The sequence below is a fragment of the Portunus trituberculatus genome, chromosome 16, assembly GCF_017591435.1.
Source record: "Portunus trituberculatus isolate SZX2019 chromosome 16, ASM1759143v1, whole genome shotgun sequence".
In the NCBI taxonomy this organism is placed as follows: domain Eukaryota; kingdom Metazoa; phylum Arthropoda; class Malacostraca; order Decapoda; family Portunidae; genus Portunus; species Portunus trituberculatus.
The window spans coordinates 14970152-14992180 of NC_059270.1; the positions used below are offsets into that span (position 1 = coordinate 14970152).

A 22029-nucleotide genomic window follows, 5' to 3' on the forward strand; every position below is an offset into this window, starting at 1 on the left:
AAGAAATGTTGGGTGGCTGTGAACGAACTATAATGATGGGAGATTTTAATTGTAAAGAGGTGTGTTGGGAGGACTGGTCAATGGAAGGATCAGAGACAACATGGGAAATACACTATTGACACTGGCAATGGAAAATGTGTTAACTCAGTGGGTCAAAGAAGATACTAGGTTTGGAGGAGAGGAGCATCGTCAAGACTGGACTTGGTCTTTAGTACAGAGCCAATGGTCATTGAGGAGATGAGGGTGGAGTGCCCTTTAGCAAGAGTGATCATGCAGTTTTGGAGTTCAAGGTGATAGATGAAGAAATCTAGAAGAAATGAAGAATATAAAGTGGGAAGATGGAATTATGCCAAGACAGATTTTGGAAACCTAAAGAAATTCTTTCAAGAGACAAATTGGATGAAATTCAAGAGTGCTAAGGAGCAAATGAAAAGTGGAAGGAATTTATAAAAATATACAAAGAAGGTGAGAAAAATTTGTACCAATAAGACAACATAGAAGTTGGAAAGCAGGACTGGTTTAACGATAGATGTGAAAAGGCTAGAACAAGAAAAGAGGATGCATGGAAGAGGTGGAGAAGGAAAAGACGGATTAAGCAGTGGGAAAGTTACAAAAGAGCAAGAAATGAATATGTGTTGATTAGAAGAGAAGAAAGAAAGAAACAAGAAAAGGATATAATTGATAAATGTAAAGACCAACCAAGGCTTTTTACAGACATGTGAACAACAACATCAAAAATAGAAAGTATTGAAAGTTTAGAAGTAAATGGAGTATGCAGTGAGGATCCCAGGAAATGGCAGAGGCTATGAATGGATGCTTTCGGAAGGTATTCACAAAGGAGACTGCTTTTGACAAACCACTGGTAATGGAACAGAAAGGGATTATGAAGGAGTTTCAAGTAACTGTGGAGGAGATCAAGAATATGATGGGGAGTTTAGAAGTGAGAAAAGCTGTGGGACCTGATGGGGTATCAGGATGGATTTTAAGAGAATGCAGGAGCAACTGGCAGAAAAAGTTTGTGAAGTAATTGATGCCTCATTAAGGGAAGGTGTAGTGCCCCAAGACTGGAAAAGAGCTAACATTGTCCCAATCTATAAATCAGGTAACAAGAGACCCATTGAACTATAGACCAGTGTCACTTACAAGTGTGGTAGCTAAGATGTGTGAGAGGGTGGTGAAGAATAGATGGACAGACTTCTTGGAGAAAAATGACATACTTTGTGAGTGTCAATTTGGTTTTAGAAAAGGCGTTCATGCACGACAAACCTGATATGTTACTATTCGAGGGTGATAGATGTAATACAGGAAAGAGATGGTTGGGCTGATGGAATATATCTGGATTTAAAAAAGGCCTTTGATAAGGTACCACACGGAGACTGATCTGGAAACTTGAAATGGTAGGAGGAGTGCATGGCAGTTTACTAAAATGGATGGAAGACTTTTTGGTAGGAAGAGAAATGAGAACAATAATTAAGGACAGACCATCAGAATGGGGCTTGGTGGAGAGTGGAGTTCCACAGGGATCAGTGTTGGCACCAGTAATGTTCGCGGTCTACATAAATGACATGGTGGATGGGGTGTCCAGTTATGTGAGCCTATTTGCAGGCGATGCAAAATTGTTAAGAAAAGTGAGATGTGACAAAGATTGCGAACTACTCCAGGAAGACTTGGACAGAATATGGAAATGGAGCTGTACATGGCAAATGGAGTTCAACACGACAAAATGCAAGAAAATAGAGTTTGGCAAGAGTGAAAGAAGAATCAGGAGTATGTACAAGATAGGAAATGAAGACATAAAACCAGTCATGAAGAAAAAGACCTTGGGGTGACAATTACCAATGACCTATCGCCAGAGAGACATATAAACAAAATAATTGGAGAAGTATTGAACTTATTGAGGAACATAAGAGTGGCGTTCGTATATTTAGATGAAGAAATGATGAAGAAAATAATTACTGCAATGATAAGACCGAGGCTTGAATATGCAACAATACAGTGGGCTCGAACTTAAAGAAACACATAAGGAAACTAGAGAAAGTACAGAGGGCTGCAACAAAATGGTGCCTGACTTAAGAGATTTGACTTATGAAGACAGACTGAAAAGAATGCAACTTCCGACCCTGGAAAACAGAAGAAAGGGAGACCTGATAGCAATATACAGAGTGATGATTGGCATGGAAAAATGGATAGGGAAGATCTGTGTATGTGGAATGAAAGAATGTCGAGAGGGCATGGGAAAAAACTAAAATGGCCACTTATAGGAGAGATGTGAAAAATATAGCTTCCCTCATAGAAGGGTGGAAGCATGGAATAGTTTAGGCGTGGAAGTGGTCAGCATAAGGAATATTCATGATTTTAAGAAAAAGCTGGACATTAATAGATATGGAGACGGGACAACACGAGCATAGCTCTTTTCCCGTATGTTACAATTAGGTAAATACAATTAGGTAAATACACACACACACACACACACACACGGGACGGGAAGAAGGAAAATACCTATGGTGTTACAGGGCCCGGGTAACTCTAAGTTAGTGTCCTGTTAATGTCCTACTGTCGCTTAGTGTTGAAAGTGAGGGATATGGAGAGTGATCCCTGAGAGGAGAGTGTGGGCGGTGATTGTTTTGGCCGTAATCAGCTGACGATAACAAACATGGCGTCTAGACAAGCCAGAGACTTTGAAGGTTTTATAACTACGCCAAAAGGACTGGAGAAATTAGATATGGATGCAAGAATCCAGGCACTGGAAAGTAAGTTCCTAAACATTTTGTCCATAGAAGAAAAACTGGATAGAGTTCTAGCCGAGAATGATTCGTTCAAAAAAGAGATCTATTTGTTAACGTTAGTGAATAAAGAGCTATTGAAGGAAAAAGTAGAGATGGAGAAAGAAAACCAACAACTAAGGAAACAATGTGAAGAGATGAAGGCTAAACTCATGGAAATGGAGATGAAAATATCCGAAGGGGACTTGAGGAAGGAGGAATGCCTTAATCTAATTGATACCAGGATGAAAGAAGTGAACCATGAACATCAGGAGGTACAAAGGTCGTTTAGGGAGATAGTAAAAAAGCAGGAAGAGGAAAATAAAGGGATTACGCAGAGGAAATGGTAAAGGCACTAAAGGAAAATGAGTATGTGGTGAGAGATATTGCTGAAAAGAAAAATGTGTGATCATAATAGGATTGAGGGAAGAAACTAACAGGAACTGGCAGGACAGGAGGGATAAGGAAAATGACAGGATTAAGTTTTTACTGAACAAGATCTCTGTGGAAGAAGAGGACCTATATGCTGAGAGTAGAAGAAAGTGTGAGATTGGGAGCTTTTGAGGAAGGCAAGAATAGACCATTAAAATTGAAATTAAAGTCTCAGGTGGCAGCTGAGGCCTTGTTGAGGGGGGCTTGGAAACTCAAGGACTCTGAGGAAACCAAAACAATTTACATAAGAAGAAATATGTCACAGGATGAGCAAATGAAAATGAAGGAGCTTGTAACTGAAGTGAAGGAGAGGAATGACGAAAGAACAGAGGAGGAAAAGACCAAGTTTTTTTGGAGGATGAGAAATGGGAGGCTAAAGAAGTGGTGGATAAAACAGACGGAATAGACATTACATGGAAGAATGAGACTAGGAATGGAATAAAAGTGACTTACACGAACATAGATGGATTTCTGTCTAAGAGGCTAGAATGTATGGATTACCTAAGAAATAACGAACCAGACATAATGTGTGTGGTGGAAACAAAGCTAAGGCCCGAAATAAAGCTAGACTGGTTTGTTGTAAAACACTACAAAGTATGGAGAAATGATAGAAAAAATAAAGGAGGTGGTGGTATAATGGTTCTTACTAAGGAAGATCTGATAGTGAAGGAGGTGAACTATAGTAAGAGAAATGAGGAAGTGATAAGTATGCTTATAACAGATGGCAAGAGGGACATTAATATTATAACAGTATACATACCACCCAGAACCAATGCTTGGGAATATGAACAGTACCAAATGGTGATGAGAAATACCCTTGACAGAATGAAGCAAGAACTCATCAGAAAGGATAGAGTGATGATATTTGGAGACTTTAATTGCAAATAGTGTGGGAAGACTACGAAGTGGTGAACGGTGGTGAGTGGGCAGAAGAATTGTTAAAGGTAGCAACAAATAACTTGATGACACAGTGGGTGAGATCACCAACAAGGTGCAGGGGACAAGATGTTGCAGCAAGGTTGGATTTGGTATTTACCAGGAGCATCTCTCTAAAAGAGGAAATTGAACATGAATGTCCCTTGGGGAAAAGCGATCATGATGTCCTAAGCTTTGAGCTGGATACGAATTAAGCACGAATAAGATTGTGGAACGCAGGGAGGAAAAATTAAATTATACTAGGGCAAATTATAACCATATAAGGGAGTTCTTTAATGAAATTGACTGGTCCGTGGTATACCAGGAAAGGGATATGCAATTGAAATACGATAAATTTATGGATTTGTATAACTCTGCTGTGAAAAGTTTGTGCCATATCACAGAAAGAGGACTTTAAATAATAAACAGTGGTTTAATAGAAATTGTGAAGAAGCAAAAAGAACAAAGAAAAGGCATGGAAGAAACTTAAGAAAAACAGTGATGTATTATCAAGAGAAGTCTACAAAACAGCAAGGAATAGATATGTTGAAGTAAGGAGAACAGCACAGAAGGAATATGAACAGAGGGTGGTGGAAAACTGTGATAGTGACCCAAAATGTTTTACAAATTCATAAATGGAAAACTAAATAAAAGGGAGGCAATAGAAAAGGTAAAAACGGGAAGAAGTATATGAAGATGCTGGAGATATAGCTGAAATTTTGAACGACAACTTTTGCAAAGTGTTTACAAAGGAGGAGCATTTTATGGGAGGAAGGCCTACGGAAATAAAGCAAATGCAGGACATCATGGTTACTAAGGAAGATGTAAGGAAAATTATAAGCAATCTGGATATTAATAAATCAATGGGGCCTGATGGCATATCTGGGAGGTTGCTAAATGAATGTAAGGATCAATTGTTGAACCCCATATTTGATATTGTGGAAACCTCCATACGAACAGGATTAGTCCCGAAAGAGTGGAAAAGAGCTGACATTGTGCCTATATATAAGAATGGTAGTAGAATGGAACCGCTAAATTATAGACCAGTATCGTTGACTAGTATATTGTGCAAGGTATGTGAAGAAGTAATTAAAGCCAAGTGGAGTGAGTATCTAGAAAGTGAAAACATTCTGAGTGAAAGGCAGTTTGGTTTCAGAAAAGGAAGATCGTGCGTATCCAATTTATTATGTTTTTATTCAAGAGTGACTGACATACTACAACATAGAGAGGGATGGGTGGATGCTATCTACCTGGACTTGAGAAAGGCCTTTGATAAAGTACCACACAATAGACTGATGTGGAAACTAAAGATGATTGGAGGAGTAAATGAGGCGTTGCGTGACGGAGGGAGTTAAGCGCCAGAGTCTCAGCTTTCCAGCGGTACCAACTTAGGAGTAAGCGCCAACACCTTCATGGTCAAAAATCCCATAACGTAACATTAACTTTTCTCCGTGAAGGCTGGGTTGATGCATGACGGATGGAGCATCCGTCATGCATCAACCCAGCCTTCACGAGGGGAGATAAGTGACAAGCCGAGTGACCAATCCCTTGCTGCGTAGCGTACCGCATAGCTCTGCCTCGGCCAATCACTGTCTGTCGTGCATCCCCAGCTGCCCGCGGCCCGCCACCAGCCAAGCCAGTCTACGCTATTGTCTCCATAAGCCCGTGATTAATAACTTTTTTTTTTTTTTTTATAACGTTGGTCAGTAGATACCGTGTTATGGCTTCTAACAGTGGTGAGGGGAGTGCCGAAGGGGGCTTATTACGACGCAAAACAGGCCCCAGCTCTAGTGAGTGGAAGAGAATTGTGGCGAAAACCAAACGGAACACCAGCCAGGAATACGTGAGCCGAGATACAGGGAAAGTTGTAAAAAAGCGTGAGGAAGGGCTTGCATGCAAGGATGGTTGCTATGATAAGTTGGGCTTAGATAACATTAGGAAAATACATGAATCCTTTTTTTCATGTCCTCTACTCTACTTTTTCTCATCTTAATCTCTCTTTTGCGATTTTGAAGATCTTTTTTATTGTGTTTTATTGTTATTTTGTATTTTGCTAGGATGTGATTATGATTGTGTGGGTTTGGAGTCATGTTGCAAGCACTATAGTAGGATATTGATTGAATAAAACAAGAGGAGAAAAACGCTATCAAAGTTTTGTGACATTTGGAATGCAATAGCTAAAAAACGGATCAAGCTAGAGAGCTGAGATTGGTCTTAAATAAAAGCTTAGGATGTTTACTTTATGCATGGTATTATAGTTTTTCAACAACGTATCATAGTTCTGAGATATAAACCAATGACCACATTTTTTGCCGATTTAACACTGTGAAAAATAGCTAAAAAATAATTTCCCCGTTAATCCTTTCATATTATGGCAAGATGATGTGTTTGATTTTATGACAGGCATAAAGTAGACATTCTAAGCTTTCTTTTAAGACCAAACCCAACTCTCTAGCTTGATCCGTTGCTGAGGAATCGCATTCCAAATGTCGCAAAAATTTGACCACATTTTTCTCCGTTTTTATTTTTGGCGCTTATCGCCCTACGTCACACAACGCCTCAAATGATAAACTAGCAAAATGGATGGAAAATTACTTAATGAGAAGAGAAATGAGAACAGTGGTGAGAGGAAGGAAGTCCGAGTGGAAGAAGGTAACCAGTGGAGTTCCACTAGGGTCAGTGCTGGCTCCCATCATGTTTTTGATTTATGGTAATGATATGCCAGTAGGAATTGACAGTTACATGAACATATTTGCGGACGATACTAAAATTATGAGGAGAGTAAAGAATGTGGAAAATTGTAACAAGTTACAGGAAGATCTTGATAAAATATGAGTGGAGTAAGGAGTGGCAGATGGAATTTAATATAGACAAGACCCATGTTATGAAAATGGGAAGAAGTAGATACAGACCAAACAGGGATTACAGGCTGGGTGATGAGAAAATTAAAGAGACCAATGAGGAGAAAGACTTAGGAGTAACCATGCAAAACACCTTGTCACCGGAGAAACACATTAACAAGATTTTTTTGAAAACATATAACATGCTTCAAATTATTGGCCTTGCATTCCACTACCTAGATGAAGGAATGATGAAGATGATATTATGTACCTTAATAAGACCCCAGTTAGAATATGCAGCATGTGTCTGGTCACCGCATATGAAGAAAAATGTGAAGAAGGTGGAAAGGGTACAGAGGCTGGCAACAAGGATGGTACCAGGACTCAGGGAGTTAGACTATGAGGAAAGACTGAGGAAGCTGGGGCTGACCACATTAGAAGAGAGAAGAACAAGAGGAGACATGATAACTATGTATAAATTGGTGAACAAGATTGACATACTGGACAGAGAGTTGATAAAGGTGACCACAAGTAATCATCTCTGAGGACATGGAAAAAGCTAATAAAGGACATCTGTCTAAATGACGTGAGAAAATACAGTTTCCCGCATCGTAGCATTGATAAGTGGAATAAACTGAGCAGTGATGTCGTTGACACGGTGTGTGTCAATCAGATATATATATATATATATATATATATATATATATATATATATATATATATATATATATATATATATATATATATATATATATATATATATATATAGCTGGAATATAATAGGTGAAAAAAAAATGCCTGATACTAGTCTTTTTGTTTGAAGCATATTAACTACTTAGGAACTCTATTTAAAAAAAAATATTCATCTTACTTATTTCATATAATCTCCAAAAAACATTCCATCAATTTCTCAGCATATTTTCCTCACATTTTGTAATGAGTAATCCTGTTGTGGCTGTACCATGTACCTTAATTTTGTATATCCTCATCATATTATTCTTGTACATTCTCTATTTTCTTTACATTAAAAGATTTGATGTTTTTTTTTGCACATTGTCTTTATTTCTTTGCTTTAAAAAATCATAATTCTCATTTTTCTTGATAATTTTGAAGATGCATAATCTAACCTGTTTTCTGAGTCTGTCAATCTCAGTGTCACGCTCTTGTAGTCGGGATGAGAAGCTCACTTTCTGTCTGGTTAGTTCTTCATGGGCGCAACGCAGCTCCTGCATAAGAAAATGTATATAAAAGATGGAAATAAAAATATACTCAGTTTAAGTGCAGATACAAAATGGATTTCAAAAAATCATCAGGCCAGAATATTTATATTTCACTTAAGAATGGTCATGGATCAGCCTTCTCTTCATTGTTTCCCAGCATGGTCAACATCCCAAAAGCAGCACTATGGTAAAATTAAAGACTCCTGATACTACTATTGGCACAGGCTAATCATATCTAGAATTCAAGTTCCCTGCTGCATTAAGTCCAAGTTGAAAGGAGAGGAATATGATTCTACCATATTTTTCACTCAAAGTAGCACTGAACACTGTGTGACAGCTGAAATTGTGATTGCTAAAGTGAAGAACCTATGGTAATAATTCAAATTGACACTAGGACCTCCAAGCTGTCATTTTTTGTCCAGTTTTTAAGCCATATAATAGTATAAAAATGAAGAAATAAAACAATATAAAAAACTTACCTAATGAAGAATCATAATAACAACATACATTTTGAAGCATTTTTATTTAGAGTATTTGATGGTATATTGGACACATGGGTATATAAGACGCACCACCCATTTCATCAAGGCGAATTCAGGAAAATAAGTTCTTAGTGTATTTACGCATGTACTGTTGAAAGCAATCTAGCAGCAGATTACACAAACAGAAAATATTAATCTTTCCTTGGGGTCTTCAGTTGGTTTTCTTGCTAGTGCAGATAGTTACCATTTTTTCTATAGGTAGTGGCCCAACAGCCATTGCTGCTGTTCTATTGCTATGCTCCTTGGCATTGTCTACCACTTGTAGTTTGTAGATTGTGTAGCTTAATATCTACCTTCTGCTGCCGTAATAATGAGGGTGTTGATGTGTTTTGTTATGATTATGAACTTGGTGTTACTCTTCACTGCTGGATGGCATTGAGTCAGAGTGGTGATATCTATAAACATGCATTGCAGCCTCACAGGTTATATTACTTTCCTTTTTCCAATAATTCATTTTTAAAGTGATAATACTGGTAATGATGATAATACCAGCAATAAAATAATGATGCATGGAGCTAAGGTAAGTAAAAGAACTGGAAAAAGGTGAATCCTTTTACCTACCCTAACTGCAAGAATCATTACTTTATTGCTGGTATTATTATCATTACCAGTATCATCACTTTAAAAAAATATTGGAAAAATTAAAGTAATCTAATCTGTGAGGCTGTGATGCATCAATGCCATCTAGCGGTGTAGAGTAACACCAAGTTCATTATCATAACAAAACACATCAGCACCATTACTGTTATGGCAGCAATAGGAAAGAGATTAAGCTATACACTCTCCTACAAATTACAATAGATAGATTATACCAAGAAGCATGGCAATAGAACAGCAGCAAGGGCTTTTGGGCCACCACCTATGGAAAAATGGGAAGTGTCTGGTGCCAGCAAGAAGACCAACTGAAGATGCAAGGAAAGATAAATGTTTTCTGCTCGTTTAATGTGCTACTGGATTGCTTTCAACAGTATATGCTCAGATTCACTAAAATCTTTTTTTCTCCTTATTTCCTGATTAGGTGCTAAGGTAGATGGTAGACTGGGGAAATATGTGAAGAACTATTTCTCAATAAAAGTATGTAGAGGAACTCAACTATCACGTGATGCCATAACCTGGAGGTTTTTGAATGATGGGTGTGCCACAGCAGTAATTTTGTGTACAAAACAGAAATATATGCAACTTTTTAAGTATGCATGATAACAGTAAAACATAATAACAAGAAGCATGATAACAGAGGGTTAAGTGTGTGTGTGTATATATATATATATATATATATATATATATATATATATATATATATATATATATATATATATATATATATATATATATATATATATATATATATATATATATATATATATATATATATATATATATATATGCTGTTGAACCTCGATAACTCGGACCCTGATAACTTGTATTTCGTGATAAGTCGGATTCTGACTGACCCAGGGACTAAAGTCTGAGCTGAACGGCCTGCACATTTTTTTTTTTCACTTTCCTATATTTTATTTTCTATTGACATTATAAAAAATGTAATTCCAACAAAAAAATTACATTTCAGTTGTAGTTTAAAATGATACCAAACTAAAGTCGATCAGAATTTATATCAATTTCGTGAAAATTTTTGGTGTAAAAAAAATCATCTTTCAAGATATTTGCTCCTAAAGATTTTTCATTATTTTGTCCTTGTTTTTCTATTTATATTCATCTCATTGACATGAAATTTTCACACATGATTGTTTATTCAATGGTGACTTCCTAGAGCATAATAAGATGATAACACATCAGATCCTTGCTCCTCTAGATAATATCATTCACTCATACGTGAGGATTAGGAAGGCACCATCAGCAGTGTCGTGGCAATCTGCTGTTTTACTACTGAATTATTAGTGTGTTGAAGTGAGATAATGATACAGTGAAGTATATATTACTCATCTGGTCCAGCTTTATACCTCTGTCTCAACAAATCTTTAGTGATAAGTGTTATTGTGAGAGTTATGTGATGTACAGTTGTGATGATGAAGGTAGTGAGAAAAAACAGTTTGAAAAGATCATAGCTGTCTTATGACATAGAGAGGTGGTTCAGAAGTGTGGCAGTGAGGTGTGGGGTGAGGCAAGGGTCTAGGAGGGGGAAATAACACATGTGATGGAGGGGAGGTATGCAAGGATTCAAGATGCAGCTGTTTCCCATTGATAAGTTTGTTTGTTTGTTTCTTGTTGTCTTCTCTTCTTGAAGTTTCTAATTCTAATCCTCGTCAATTTATGTCTGTAAGGACGTTATTTCTGATGCCTGGCCACGTACTGTGTAGGGTGTGAGTCAGGCTATGATGCAACCGAACAAGACATTAAAAAATGGCTTCCTGGTGGGAAGGGTATTAATTAGGAAAAAATAAATAAACAACGGTAATTTAGGGTTTGAAGGTTTCGTACCGACAAATATAATCCCAGAATTTTAAATCCCCAAAAATTTGATAAATAAATCCTACACCAAGTCAGATTTATTTTTATTAATTAATTTTTTTTATTTATTTATCTAGTTTTTAGTGTGTGGATATGGGAGGGGGGAATTCAAATAAGTCAGACATTCATGTTTATCAGACCTACCTTTCCCCCTATTAGCTCGAGTTAGTGAAGAGTCAACTGTATATGTATATATATATATATATATATATATATATATATATATATATATATATATATATATATATATATATATATATATATATATATATATATATATATATATATATATATATATATATATATATATATATATATATATATATATATATATATATATATATATATATATATATATATATATATATATATATATACACACACACACACACACACACACACATTTTAGGTTATTTCTACAAAATTCCTACCATCAATTAAATAACGAACATCATGCAGAGTTCTTCCTACTTATGAGATTACAGTAATGCTATTTTAAAATGAAGAAACAATTCCTAACTGGAGCTCACCTCCTGAATCTGTCTGAGTTCTACCTCCACGTCACCTCTCCTTCTACGTTCCTGAGTAACTGTCTCCTCTAGGTTTGCAGCATTGTGGGCTGCCAAGGCTGCCTGATCTTGAGCTGCTGCTTCTGCCTCAGACACTTCAACCATCAATTGCTGCATCCGTATTCCTGTTCCCTCCAATTCCTCCCTCAGCAGGTCTCGCTCAGCCCTGTAAACATAAACTCTGTTGTTTGGGTCTATGGATGTGAATAAATTGCTGAGAAAGGGAAGATAGTCTTTCAATGTAGGAGCAGAAGATAGTCTTTCTACCTAGGAACTTACATTCTTGATCCTGGTCCCTTTATTTTAGGAATTTATATTTTGTAATATTAAACACTATACATAGTTAAAAATCCTCAGTAATGTATTTTTGTATTACTTTATCTGCTCTAATTCAGCCATATGAAGATCAGAAGTGGAGGAGCCAGCATCACCTCCATCCCCTCGGTCCTCTTTCAGGGAGGCAATCAACTTCTCTTTACTCTGCAGGATCCGGCTGGCTTTGGCCTTGTACTCTGTCAACTCTTCTCGGCAGGAAGACAGCTCCCCACGCAAAGAGTTTATCTGGTAATGACAAAATCAGTTACCTAATTTTCAGCTAAGTCTCAGTTATACAAGAAATGCAATAAAAAATAAGAAATACTAAGAGGCCTTTCAAAATTATTTTTCTCTCAGTACAAACATGAAAATTATGTGGATATCAATATTTGTATGTATAAGTAACATGAGTAGTTTTAAGATAGTGGATACAGCAGGAAATATATCAAAATGTTGAAACTATGTGTGATACATACTAAAGTAAAAAGTAAGGTGAGGGAAATTTAAGTGTGCATCTTTTCAACAATTCTGGATTATAATTATCTGTTTATCCATCTGCATACAAGGTTGAGATTCCTTCTGTTAGAATGTTGAACCAGTATACAGACAGACAGATCAACAAGGTTAACTGAAAGATGAGAGCTGGAGAGTCTATAGCTACCACCATGAAGACTGAGATATAGGAAGAAGTGAACATAATGTGCATAAAAATATAAATAGGCAAATTAAGAATTCTTAGGATCAGTAATCAGGATAGAACAAGAAATAATGGGTTAAAGCTTGGAAAATTCAGCTTCAAGAAAGAGATAGGAAGGAAATGGACTCAGTATTCAGGTTGTTAGTGCTGAGTCATTGGGAGAGATTTAAAAGAAAATGAGACATATTTATGGATGAACATGATAAATGGAAATAAACAAGCATGTCTCATACAGGGACAGCCACATGTAGGCCTGATGGCTTCTCTAAGTTTCCTTTACTTTTTCATGTTCTTAAGAGGTGGATTACAATAACCTCTTATGATCTTGGAAACAGAAATGGTGAAGAAAGAATTTCTAGAAATTAACTAATGAATTAACAAGATATTATTGGTGACACACTCTTATGTCTAATCTTTATGGCAATGAAAACTAAAATGTTAAAAGAAGCTTGTCAGTCTCAAACACACCTGCTGGGAGATCTGGTGATTCCTGTGCCTCTCTTCTTCTAATTTGCGCTGGCCCTCAGAGAGTGCCATGGCCATACTCTGCCGCTCCTCCTCCAAGTGGCTGACTCTATCGAATATAAAAACAGCATGTATAATTAGATGCTACATTAATCATCACCACCATCTTAAGGATAGAATTTCTTTCAGTATAAAGCTTTCATCCAAAATGTGCAGAGTATTCACATTGAAAAGATGAGGTTTAGTGAATTGTTCCTTGGTTAAATTGTCACAATATGTTAAGATGATGGCAGCCACAGAAAAGTCCATTCAATGAAGGTATGTGATGAAGACCAACAACAACCATCTAGTTGGTTGAATAGCAATTCCTTATCATCAACACCTAACAAAACCTACCATTCATAGCAAACAAGAGGTTCTAGCACTGCTCACAGAAAATCCTGAAAAAAAAAAAAAAAAAAAAAAAAAAAAAAAAAAAAAAAAAACTCTTAATAGCTCAAAGTACTTTATGTTAAGCTCCTCTAAGAACTCCACACTACAGTATGTTATACTGACAGTGAACTGCTACAAGTGTACTTGATTGCAGGTTCATTAATAATCACTATTCACACAACAGTTTCCATGAAGAGGATTAGTATTTCCATTGTTCTACATTTTAGGTTCCAAGCATTACATGTACAAAGAAAGCCACTCTTCACCTCTTTATGCATGACTGGAAGCCTACAATGTCTGTAGGAACCTCATATCAATATATTTCACTGTGATTTATATAAATAATGAATACGGTCTGAATATTTCATTCAGAGCATATGAACGTTGTCCTTTACAGGAATTTCTCAACATGCTCTCTGCCAAACTTGTACCAATACATACATTATATAAGGTACTTACTACTTCATAATTAAATGGAGCTGTAATATATATGTATATTATATATATATATATATATATATATATATATATATATATATATATATATATATATATATATATATATATATATATTATGGCCTATAGCACCTGTGGGTATACTTGAAGAGAAGAGTATGTATTGGAAGCGCTGTTCAGCTTCCACCCATTAGTGGCTCAGGCAATTTTATTTATATTGGTACCCATATTAGGGTCCCTATCACCACTCAAGCGTATCTTTGGTGTCACCACCTAGAACCTGGGTATCATGGTGACATGTAGGTAACTTTAAAACACTTGACAAATGGCATATACAAATTTTTCTGTGAAAAGAGCATTGATTTTTGCATACACCACAATTATTGGGAGTGTTTCCTCCAAGTGTTGTCTTGTCCCTTTGACTGACTCAGTCAGGTCACACTGTCAGAGTAACTATGTCAATCCTTCACGTATTTCCTCTCGTGACATGCAAAAGGAGGAATGATAAAGGGAACGGAGAGAGAGAGAGAGAGAGAGAGAGAGAGAGAGAGAGAGAGAGAGAGAGAGAGAGAGAGAGAGAGAGAGAGAGAGAGAGAGAGAGAGAGAGAGAGAGAGAGAGAGATGGGGTGGGAGGGGCACAGTGGGAAACAAAGTCATCTCTGAAAATTAGGCTCTAATTAAATAACTTGTCCAGTACAAATTTGGCAGCACTACAGGTCAGAGATTCCTCAGAAAGGACAACACCTCAACACTCACGATAAAAGATCAGACAATAGAATATTCACTTAAATGACATTAGAATTTCAAAAACTGATTGAAAGCACAAAGTGAATCTGTTAACCAGTGCTACACAACACACCTCTTTGAGAGTTCCATGTGGGATGCACTGTGCTGCTGGCGCTCCTGGTCCAACATAGCCTGGGCCTCCCCTAAACGGTCCTGTAGGGTTTGTAGGGCATGGCTATGCAGGCCACTGCTCTCACTTGCACCCTCAATTAACCTGAGGAGATAAGAGTTCATCATTTCTATGATCTGTTTTTTTCTGGTCAGCATCTCTATGAAGGAGAATGACCACGATGCCCACACTCATTCAATTTCCTATGACCATGTATGATCTTATCCATTCTAAATGTCATACTTTCATGCAAATTTCCAGACCCCTTTCCTGGCTGTCTTAATCATTCCTCTGAATCAATTATGAAAGTAGTATAATCTGAAAACACCAGTCAAATTTTGCTACATAACAATAGCATTCATTATTCAAACCTCTACCTCGCTGTCTTATATCTGCCTTTCTCACATTGGTACAAGTAAAAATTATAAAGCAGAAATCTACAATTATTACCTTTTATTTTCAGCTTGCAATTCTGCCAGAGCAGAATCCTTACTTTGTGTTTTGTCATCTGCTTCCTGCAGGCGTACTCTTAACACTGCCAACTGACTGTCTTTAGCCCGTAAGGATTCCTGTAATTCATTGTTGAAAATTATTATCACCCACAACATTCTTGAGATGCTCAGATAACCTTGGGATTTATTGTAAGTGGTAACATTATGGAACATACAATATCCTCAATGAGTCTCCTGACAAGACAATGAAACACCTCACCTGGAGATCCATTTCTCTCTGCTGAAGGTCTCGCATGATTCGGTCACTGGTGGACTGTTGACTCAGCATACCTGACACTTGATTTCTCAGCTGATGGGCCTCTGTGAGAAAAAGTTAACCCTTAACATACAGTGATCGATCATGAATGATTGTATTGCTACATCTGGGGAGCCGGTGATCATTCCGGTAATCATGATTTTTTGAGCTACACATTCGTATTGCCTTTACCCATACTCAAGTCAGAGGGTGAGTATCTAGCAACATTTTCCACCCACTGAGTTGCTACTAGTTATGTTCAGATACATCTCAATAAGCTTCTTTGAAGTTCTTTCCACTCTGGAGGCGATACCTGGCAATACTGCAGCACATCAGGTGGAATCTACCCTACACAGAGTGAGGGGAACATCTCAGAAGTCACAACAACATGAATTGTGACATACCCATGTCCTTTAGAAGGGGCTCTGAGTTTGACAATAGTAGTTTGTGATTTTTCATTGCCATCTGAATATAATAAAATAATACAAACTACCTTGTGGGTGTGTAAGAGAGAGAGAGAGAGAGAGAGAGAGAGAGAGAGAGAGAGAGAGAGAGAGAGAGAGAGAGAGAGAGAGAGAGAGAGAGAGAGAGAGAGAGAGAGAGAGAGACAAGCTGGTGTGTGTGTGTCATCATGCTAGACAAGCTGGTGTGTGTGTGTGCTGATACCACTTCCTCACTCAAACTGTTCCAAGTCTCAACACATCTTTGCGGGAAACTAAATTTTTAACATCTCTCAGACATCGTCCCTTCCTTAGTTTCTTACTATGCGATCTTGTGCTTCTAAAGTCATATTCTTCTCTAAGGATCAGTTTCTCATTATCCACTTCATCCATTCCGTTAATCAATTTATAAACTTGTATCAGATCCCTCTCTCTTCTCTGCTCCAAGGTTGGTAGATCCATTGCCTTTAGTCTCTCCTCATATGCCATCCCTTTAAATTCTGGAACCATTCTTGTAGCCATTATTTGTAGTCTCTCTAATTTTCTTATGTGTTTCTTTTATGGAGTCCACACAACTCCTGCATATTCCAATCTAGGTCTTATTTTAGTACTTATCAATTTCTTCATCATTTCCTTGTCCATATAGTGAAATGCTACTCCAATATTCCTTAGCAAATTATACGTCTCTCTGAAAATTCTATCAATATGGCTAACCGGTTGATTATTTTCTTCCATTGTCACTCCCAAGTCCTTTTCCTTTTTTACTTTTTCTAGTTCTACTCCATCTCCCATCTTATAGATTCCCACTGGTCGTCTTTCACTTTTTCCCATTTCCATGACATGGCTTTTGTCCACATTGAATTCCATCTCCCATTTTGTGTGTGTGTGTGTGTATTTACCTAATTGTATTTACCTAATTGTAACATACGGGAAAAGAGCTATGCTCGTGTTGTCCCGTCTCCATATCTATTAATGTCCAGCTTTTTCTTAAAATCATGAATATTCCTTGCGTTGACCACTTCCACGTCTAAACTATTCCATGCTTCCACCCTTCTATGAGGGAAGCTATATTTTTCACATCTCTCCTATAAGTGGCCATTTTAGTTTTTTCCCATGCCCTCTCGACATTCTTCCATTCCACATACACAGATCTTCCCTATCCATTTTTCCATGCCAATCATCACTCTGTATATTGCTATCAGGTCTCCCTTTCTCTTCTGTTTTCCAGGGTTGGAAGTTGCATTCTTTTCAGTCTGTCTTCATAAGTCAAATCTCTTAAGTCAGGCACCATTTTGTTGCAGCCCTCTGTACTTTCTCTAGTTTCCTTATGTGTTTCTTTAAGTTCGAGCCCACTGTATTGTTGCATATTCAAGCCTCGGTCTTATCATTGCAGTAATTATTTTCTTCATCATTTCTTCATCTAGATATCTGAACGCCACTCTTATGTTCCTCAATAAGTTCAATACTTCTCCAATTATTTTGTTTATATGTCTCTCTGGCGATAGGTCATTGGTAATTGTCACCCCAAGGTCTTTTTCTTCATGACTGGTTTTATGTCTTCATTTCCTATCTTGTACATACTCCTGATTCTTCTTTCACTCTTGCCAAACTCTATTTTCTTGCATTTTGTCGTGTTGAACTCCATTTGCCATGTACAGCTCCATTTCCATATTCTGTCCAAGTCTTCCTGGAGTAGTTCGCAATCTTTGTCACATCTCACTTTTCTAACAATTTTGCATCGTCTGCAAATAGGCTCACATAACTGGACACCCCATCCACCATGTCATTTATGTAGACTGCGAACATTACTGGTGCCAACACTGATCCCTGTGGAACTCCACTCTCCACCAATCCCCATTCTGATGGTCTGTCCTTAATTATTGTTCTCATTTCTCTTCCTACCAAAAGTCTTCCATCCATTTTAGTAAACTGCCATGCACTCCTCCTACCATTTCAAGTTTCCAGATCAGTCTCTGGTGTGGTACCTTATCAAAGGCCTTTTTTAAATCCAGATATATTCCATCAGCCCAACCATCTCTTTCCTGTATTACATCTATCACCCTCGAATAGTAACATATCAGGTTTGTCGTGCATGAACGCCTTTCCTAAAACCAAATTGACACTCACAAAGTATGTCATTTTTCTCCAAGAAGTCTGTCCATCTAGTCTTCACCACCCTCTCACACATCTTAGCTACCACACTTGTAAGTGACACTGGTCTATAGTTCAATGGGTCTCTCTTGTTACCTGATTTATAGATTGGGACAATGTTAGCTCTTTTCCAGTCTTGGGGCACTACACCTTCCCTTAATGAGGCATCAATTACTTCACAAACTTTTTCTGCCAATTGCTCCCTGCATTCTCTTAAAATCCATCCTGATACCCCATCAGGTCCCACAGCTTTTCTCACTTCTAAACTCCCCATCATGTTCTTGATCTCCTCCACAGTTACTTGAAACTCCTTCATAATCCCTTTCTGTTCCATTACCAGTGGTTTGTCAAAAGCAGTCTCCTTTGTGAATACCTTCCGAAAGCATCCATTCATAGCCTCTGCCATTTCCTGGGATCTTCACTGCATACTCCATTTACTTCTAAACTTTCAATACTTTCTCTATTTTTGATGTTGTTGTTCACATGTCTGTAAAAAGCCTTGGTTGGTCTTTACATTTATCAATTATATCCTTTTCTTGTTTCTTTCTTTCTTCTCTAATCAACACATATTCATTTCTTGCTCTTTTGTAACTTTCCCACTGCTTAATCCGTCTTTTCCTTCTCCACCTCTTCCATGCATCCTCTTTTCTTGTTCTAGCCTTTTCACATCTATCGTTAAACCAGTCCTGCTTTCCAACTTCTCTATGTTGTCTTATTGGTACAAATTTTTCTCACCTTCTTTGTATATTTTTATAAATTCCTTCCACTTTTCATTTGCTCCTTAGCACTCTTGAATTTCATCCAATTTGTCTCTTGAAAGAATTTCTTTAGGTTTCCAAAATCTGTCTTGGCATAATTCCATCTTCCCACTTTATATTCTTCATTTCTTCTAGATTTCTCTTCGTCTATCACCTTGAACTCCAAAACTGCATGATCACTCTTTGCTAAAGGGCACTCCACCCTCATCTCCTCAATGACCATTGGCTCTGTACTAAAGACCAAGTCCAGTCTTGACGATGCTCCCTCTCCTCCAAACCTAGTATCTTCTTTGACCCACTGAGTTAACACATTTTCCATTGCCAGTGTCAATAGTGTATTTCCCATGTTGTCTCTGATCCTTCCATTGACCAGTCCTCCCAACACACCTCTTTACAATTAAAATCTCCCATCATTATAGTTCGTTCACAGCCACCCAACATTTCTTCCAGACATGTTCCTGTATCACTTATCATTTCTTCATATTCCTGTACTGACCATGCATTTGTCTTAGGTGGTACGTACACCACTATGTAGTGCCTCTTTTTCCTTCATTAGTTTCTGCTCTGATCTTTAGCACTTCTGCCTTTCCCATACCTTTTTCACTTGATCCACCTTTATATCTTTTTAACCAGCAACATCACTCCTCCTCCCATCTTACCTACTCTATTTCTTTTCCAAACATTATATTTCCTTCTCCAACCATCATCAGGTCTTCTCCTCTCTCAGTTTTGTTTCAGTAAGACCCACAATATCTGGGTTCTTGTCCTCAAGTAATCGTTGAGTTCTAAAATCCCGATATCACTCCATTTATGTTGGAATACATTACATTTCGCTCATATGTAAGTTTCTTTAGTCCTTTCTTGCTGTACTTTTCTGGGTTATGAACCACTTCCTCAGTCTCATATCCAAGATTCTCCAGAAAAACTCTTTCTTCTCCTCTTCTGTCCTCTCTTCATTTTTTTTCAAAGCCTCCTTTCTCAACTCATTTAACATTTCTCTTTCCTGTGTGTGTGTGTGTGTGTGTGTGTGTGTGTGTGTGTGTGTGTGTGTGTGTGTGTGTGTGTGTAATTCACCTCGGTCACTTGCTGGTCAGCCAGCCAGCCCTCCTCATTATGGAGCAAGCTCAGAGCTAATAGACTGATCTTCGGGTAGGACTGAGACCACAACACACTCCACATGCCGGGAAAGTGAGGCAATTCGATTACATCCCGTACCTATTTACTGCTAGGTGAACAGGGGTTATACATTAAGAGGCTTGCCCATTTGCCTCGCTACTTCTCAGAACTCGAACCCAGATCCTCTCGGTTGTGAGCTGAGTGTGCTAACCACTGCACTATGCGGTGTGTGTATTTACCTAAATGTATTTACCTAGTTGTATTGTACAGGGTTCGAACGGGGCTCATAGTGTCCTGTCTCCATATCTCCATTTATCTAGTTTTTCTTTAAAGTTATGCACACTATGTGCTGCGACAATTTCCTTATCCAATGCATTTCATTTTTCCACTGTTCTGTGTGGAAAACTGTATTTTCCAACATTCTTCACACAGTGCCTCATCCTGATCTTCTTTTCATGTCTTCTTGTCCTTCCATCTTCCACCAACAGCACCAGGTCTTCTTTGTCTATATTTTCAATATCATTTACTATCTTATACATTGTTATTAGGTCTCCACGTTCTCTTCTATCCTGTAAGGTTGGCAGTCCCATTTCCTTCAGTCGTTCTTCATATGTGAGGTCCTTTAATTCCGGCACCATCTTTGTAGCAATCTTCTGTATCCTTTCCAGTTTTCTTATATCTTTTTTACAGCTCGGAGACCATACCACTGCTGCATATTCCAGCCTTGGGTGTATCATGCTTGTGATGATCTTTTTCATCATATCTTTATCCATGTAATGAAATGCCACTCATATATTAGTCAACATCTTATATGATAGTCCAAATATCTTGTTTATGTGTTTATCAGGGCTCAGATTTTCTTGTATGATCACTCCAAGATTTTTTTCTCTTTAGTCTTTGTTATTTGCTCTTGTCCCATCAAATAGTTCCATACTGGTCTTCTCTTATCTTTCCTAGTTCCATTATGTGACATTTCTTGGCATTAAACTCCAATTTCACACTTCTTGCTCAATTCATAGATTTTGTTTAAATCTTCCTGTAACAGTAGATAGTCCTCTCTGGTTTTGATAACTTTTAACAACTTTGCATCATCAGCGAATAAATTCATATAGCTGTTTATCCCAATGTGAATGTCGTTTACATAAACTTGAGACATAATGGGGGCTAACACTGACCCTTGTGGCACTCCGCTAGTTACTTTACTCTAAGATGAGTATGTATCTCTGATCACAGTTCTCATTTCCCTATCCTTCAAATAATCTCTTGTCCATTCAAGCAAGGTTCCACGCAGTCCTCCTATGATGTGTATGTGTGTGTGTGTGTATTTACCTAGTTGTAGTTTTACAGGGCCTGGGCCTTATGGTCGTGTGGCCCCGTCTCCATAACTACACTTATCCAATCTTACTCTAAAAGTATGCACACTCGTTGCAGACAATACTTCTTCATTTAAACTGTTCCTGTCTCAATACATCTTTGTGGGAAACTATATTTTTTAACATCTCTCAAACATCTTCCTTTTCTCAGCTTTTTACTACGCGATCTTGTGCTTCGAATGTCATATTCTTCTCTCAGGATCAGTTTCTCATTATCCACTTGGTCCATTCCATTGATCAATTTATAAACTTGTATCAGATCTCCTCTCTCCCTTCATTGTTCTAGGGTTGGTAGATCCATAGCCTTTAGTCTCTCCTCATATGTCATCCCTTCAAATTCTGGAACCATTCTTGCAGCCATTTTTTGTAGTCTCTCCAACTTCCGTATGTGTTTCTTTTTATGAGGGGTCCACACTACTCCTGCATATTCCAATCTGG

General features: G+C 37.6%; 1 protein-coding gene across 3 annotated transcripts in view; it reads right to left on the reverse strand.

Annotated features, from left to right (window-relative positions):
* The window catches only part of LOC123504503 (golgin subfamily A member 5-like), a 79031-nt gene that overhangs the window by 13594 nt on the left and 43408 nt on the right, over positions 1–22029 (reverse strand). For all 3 annotated transcript variants that reach the window (XM_045255073.1, XM_045255072.1, XM_045255074.1), the window contains 7 exons: positions 15718–15818; positions 15457–15575; positions 14971–15111; positions 13227–13332; positions 12123–12307; positions 11708–11912; positions 8077–8175 (listed from right to left, as the gene is read on the reverse strand). In XM_045255073.1, coding sequence (XP_045111008.1) covers positions 8077–8175; positions 11708–11912; positions 12123–12307; positions 13227–13332; positions 14971–15111; positions 15457–15575; positions 15718–15818 — 956 coding nt within the window. The remainder of the gene's footprint in view (positions 1–8076; positions 8176–11707; positions 11913–12122; positions 12308–13226; positions 13333–14970; positions 15112–15456; positions 15576–15717; positions 15819–22029) is intronic.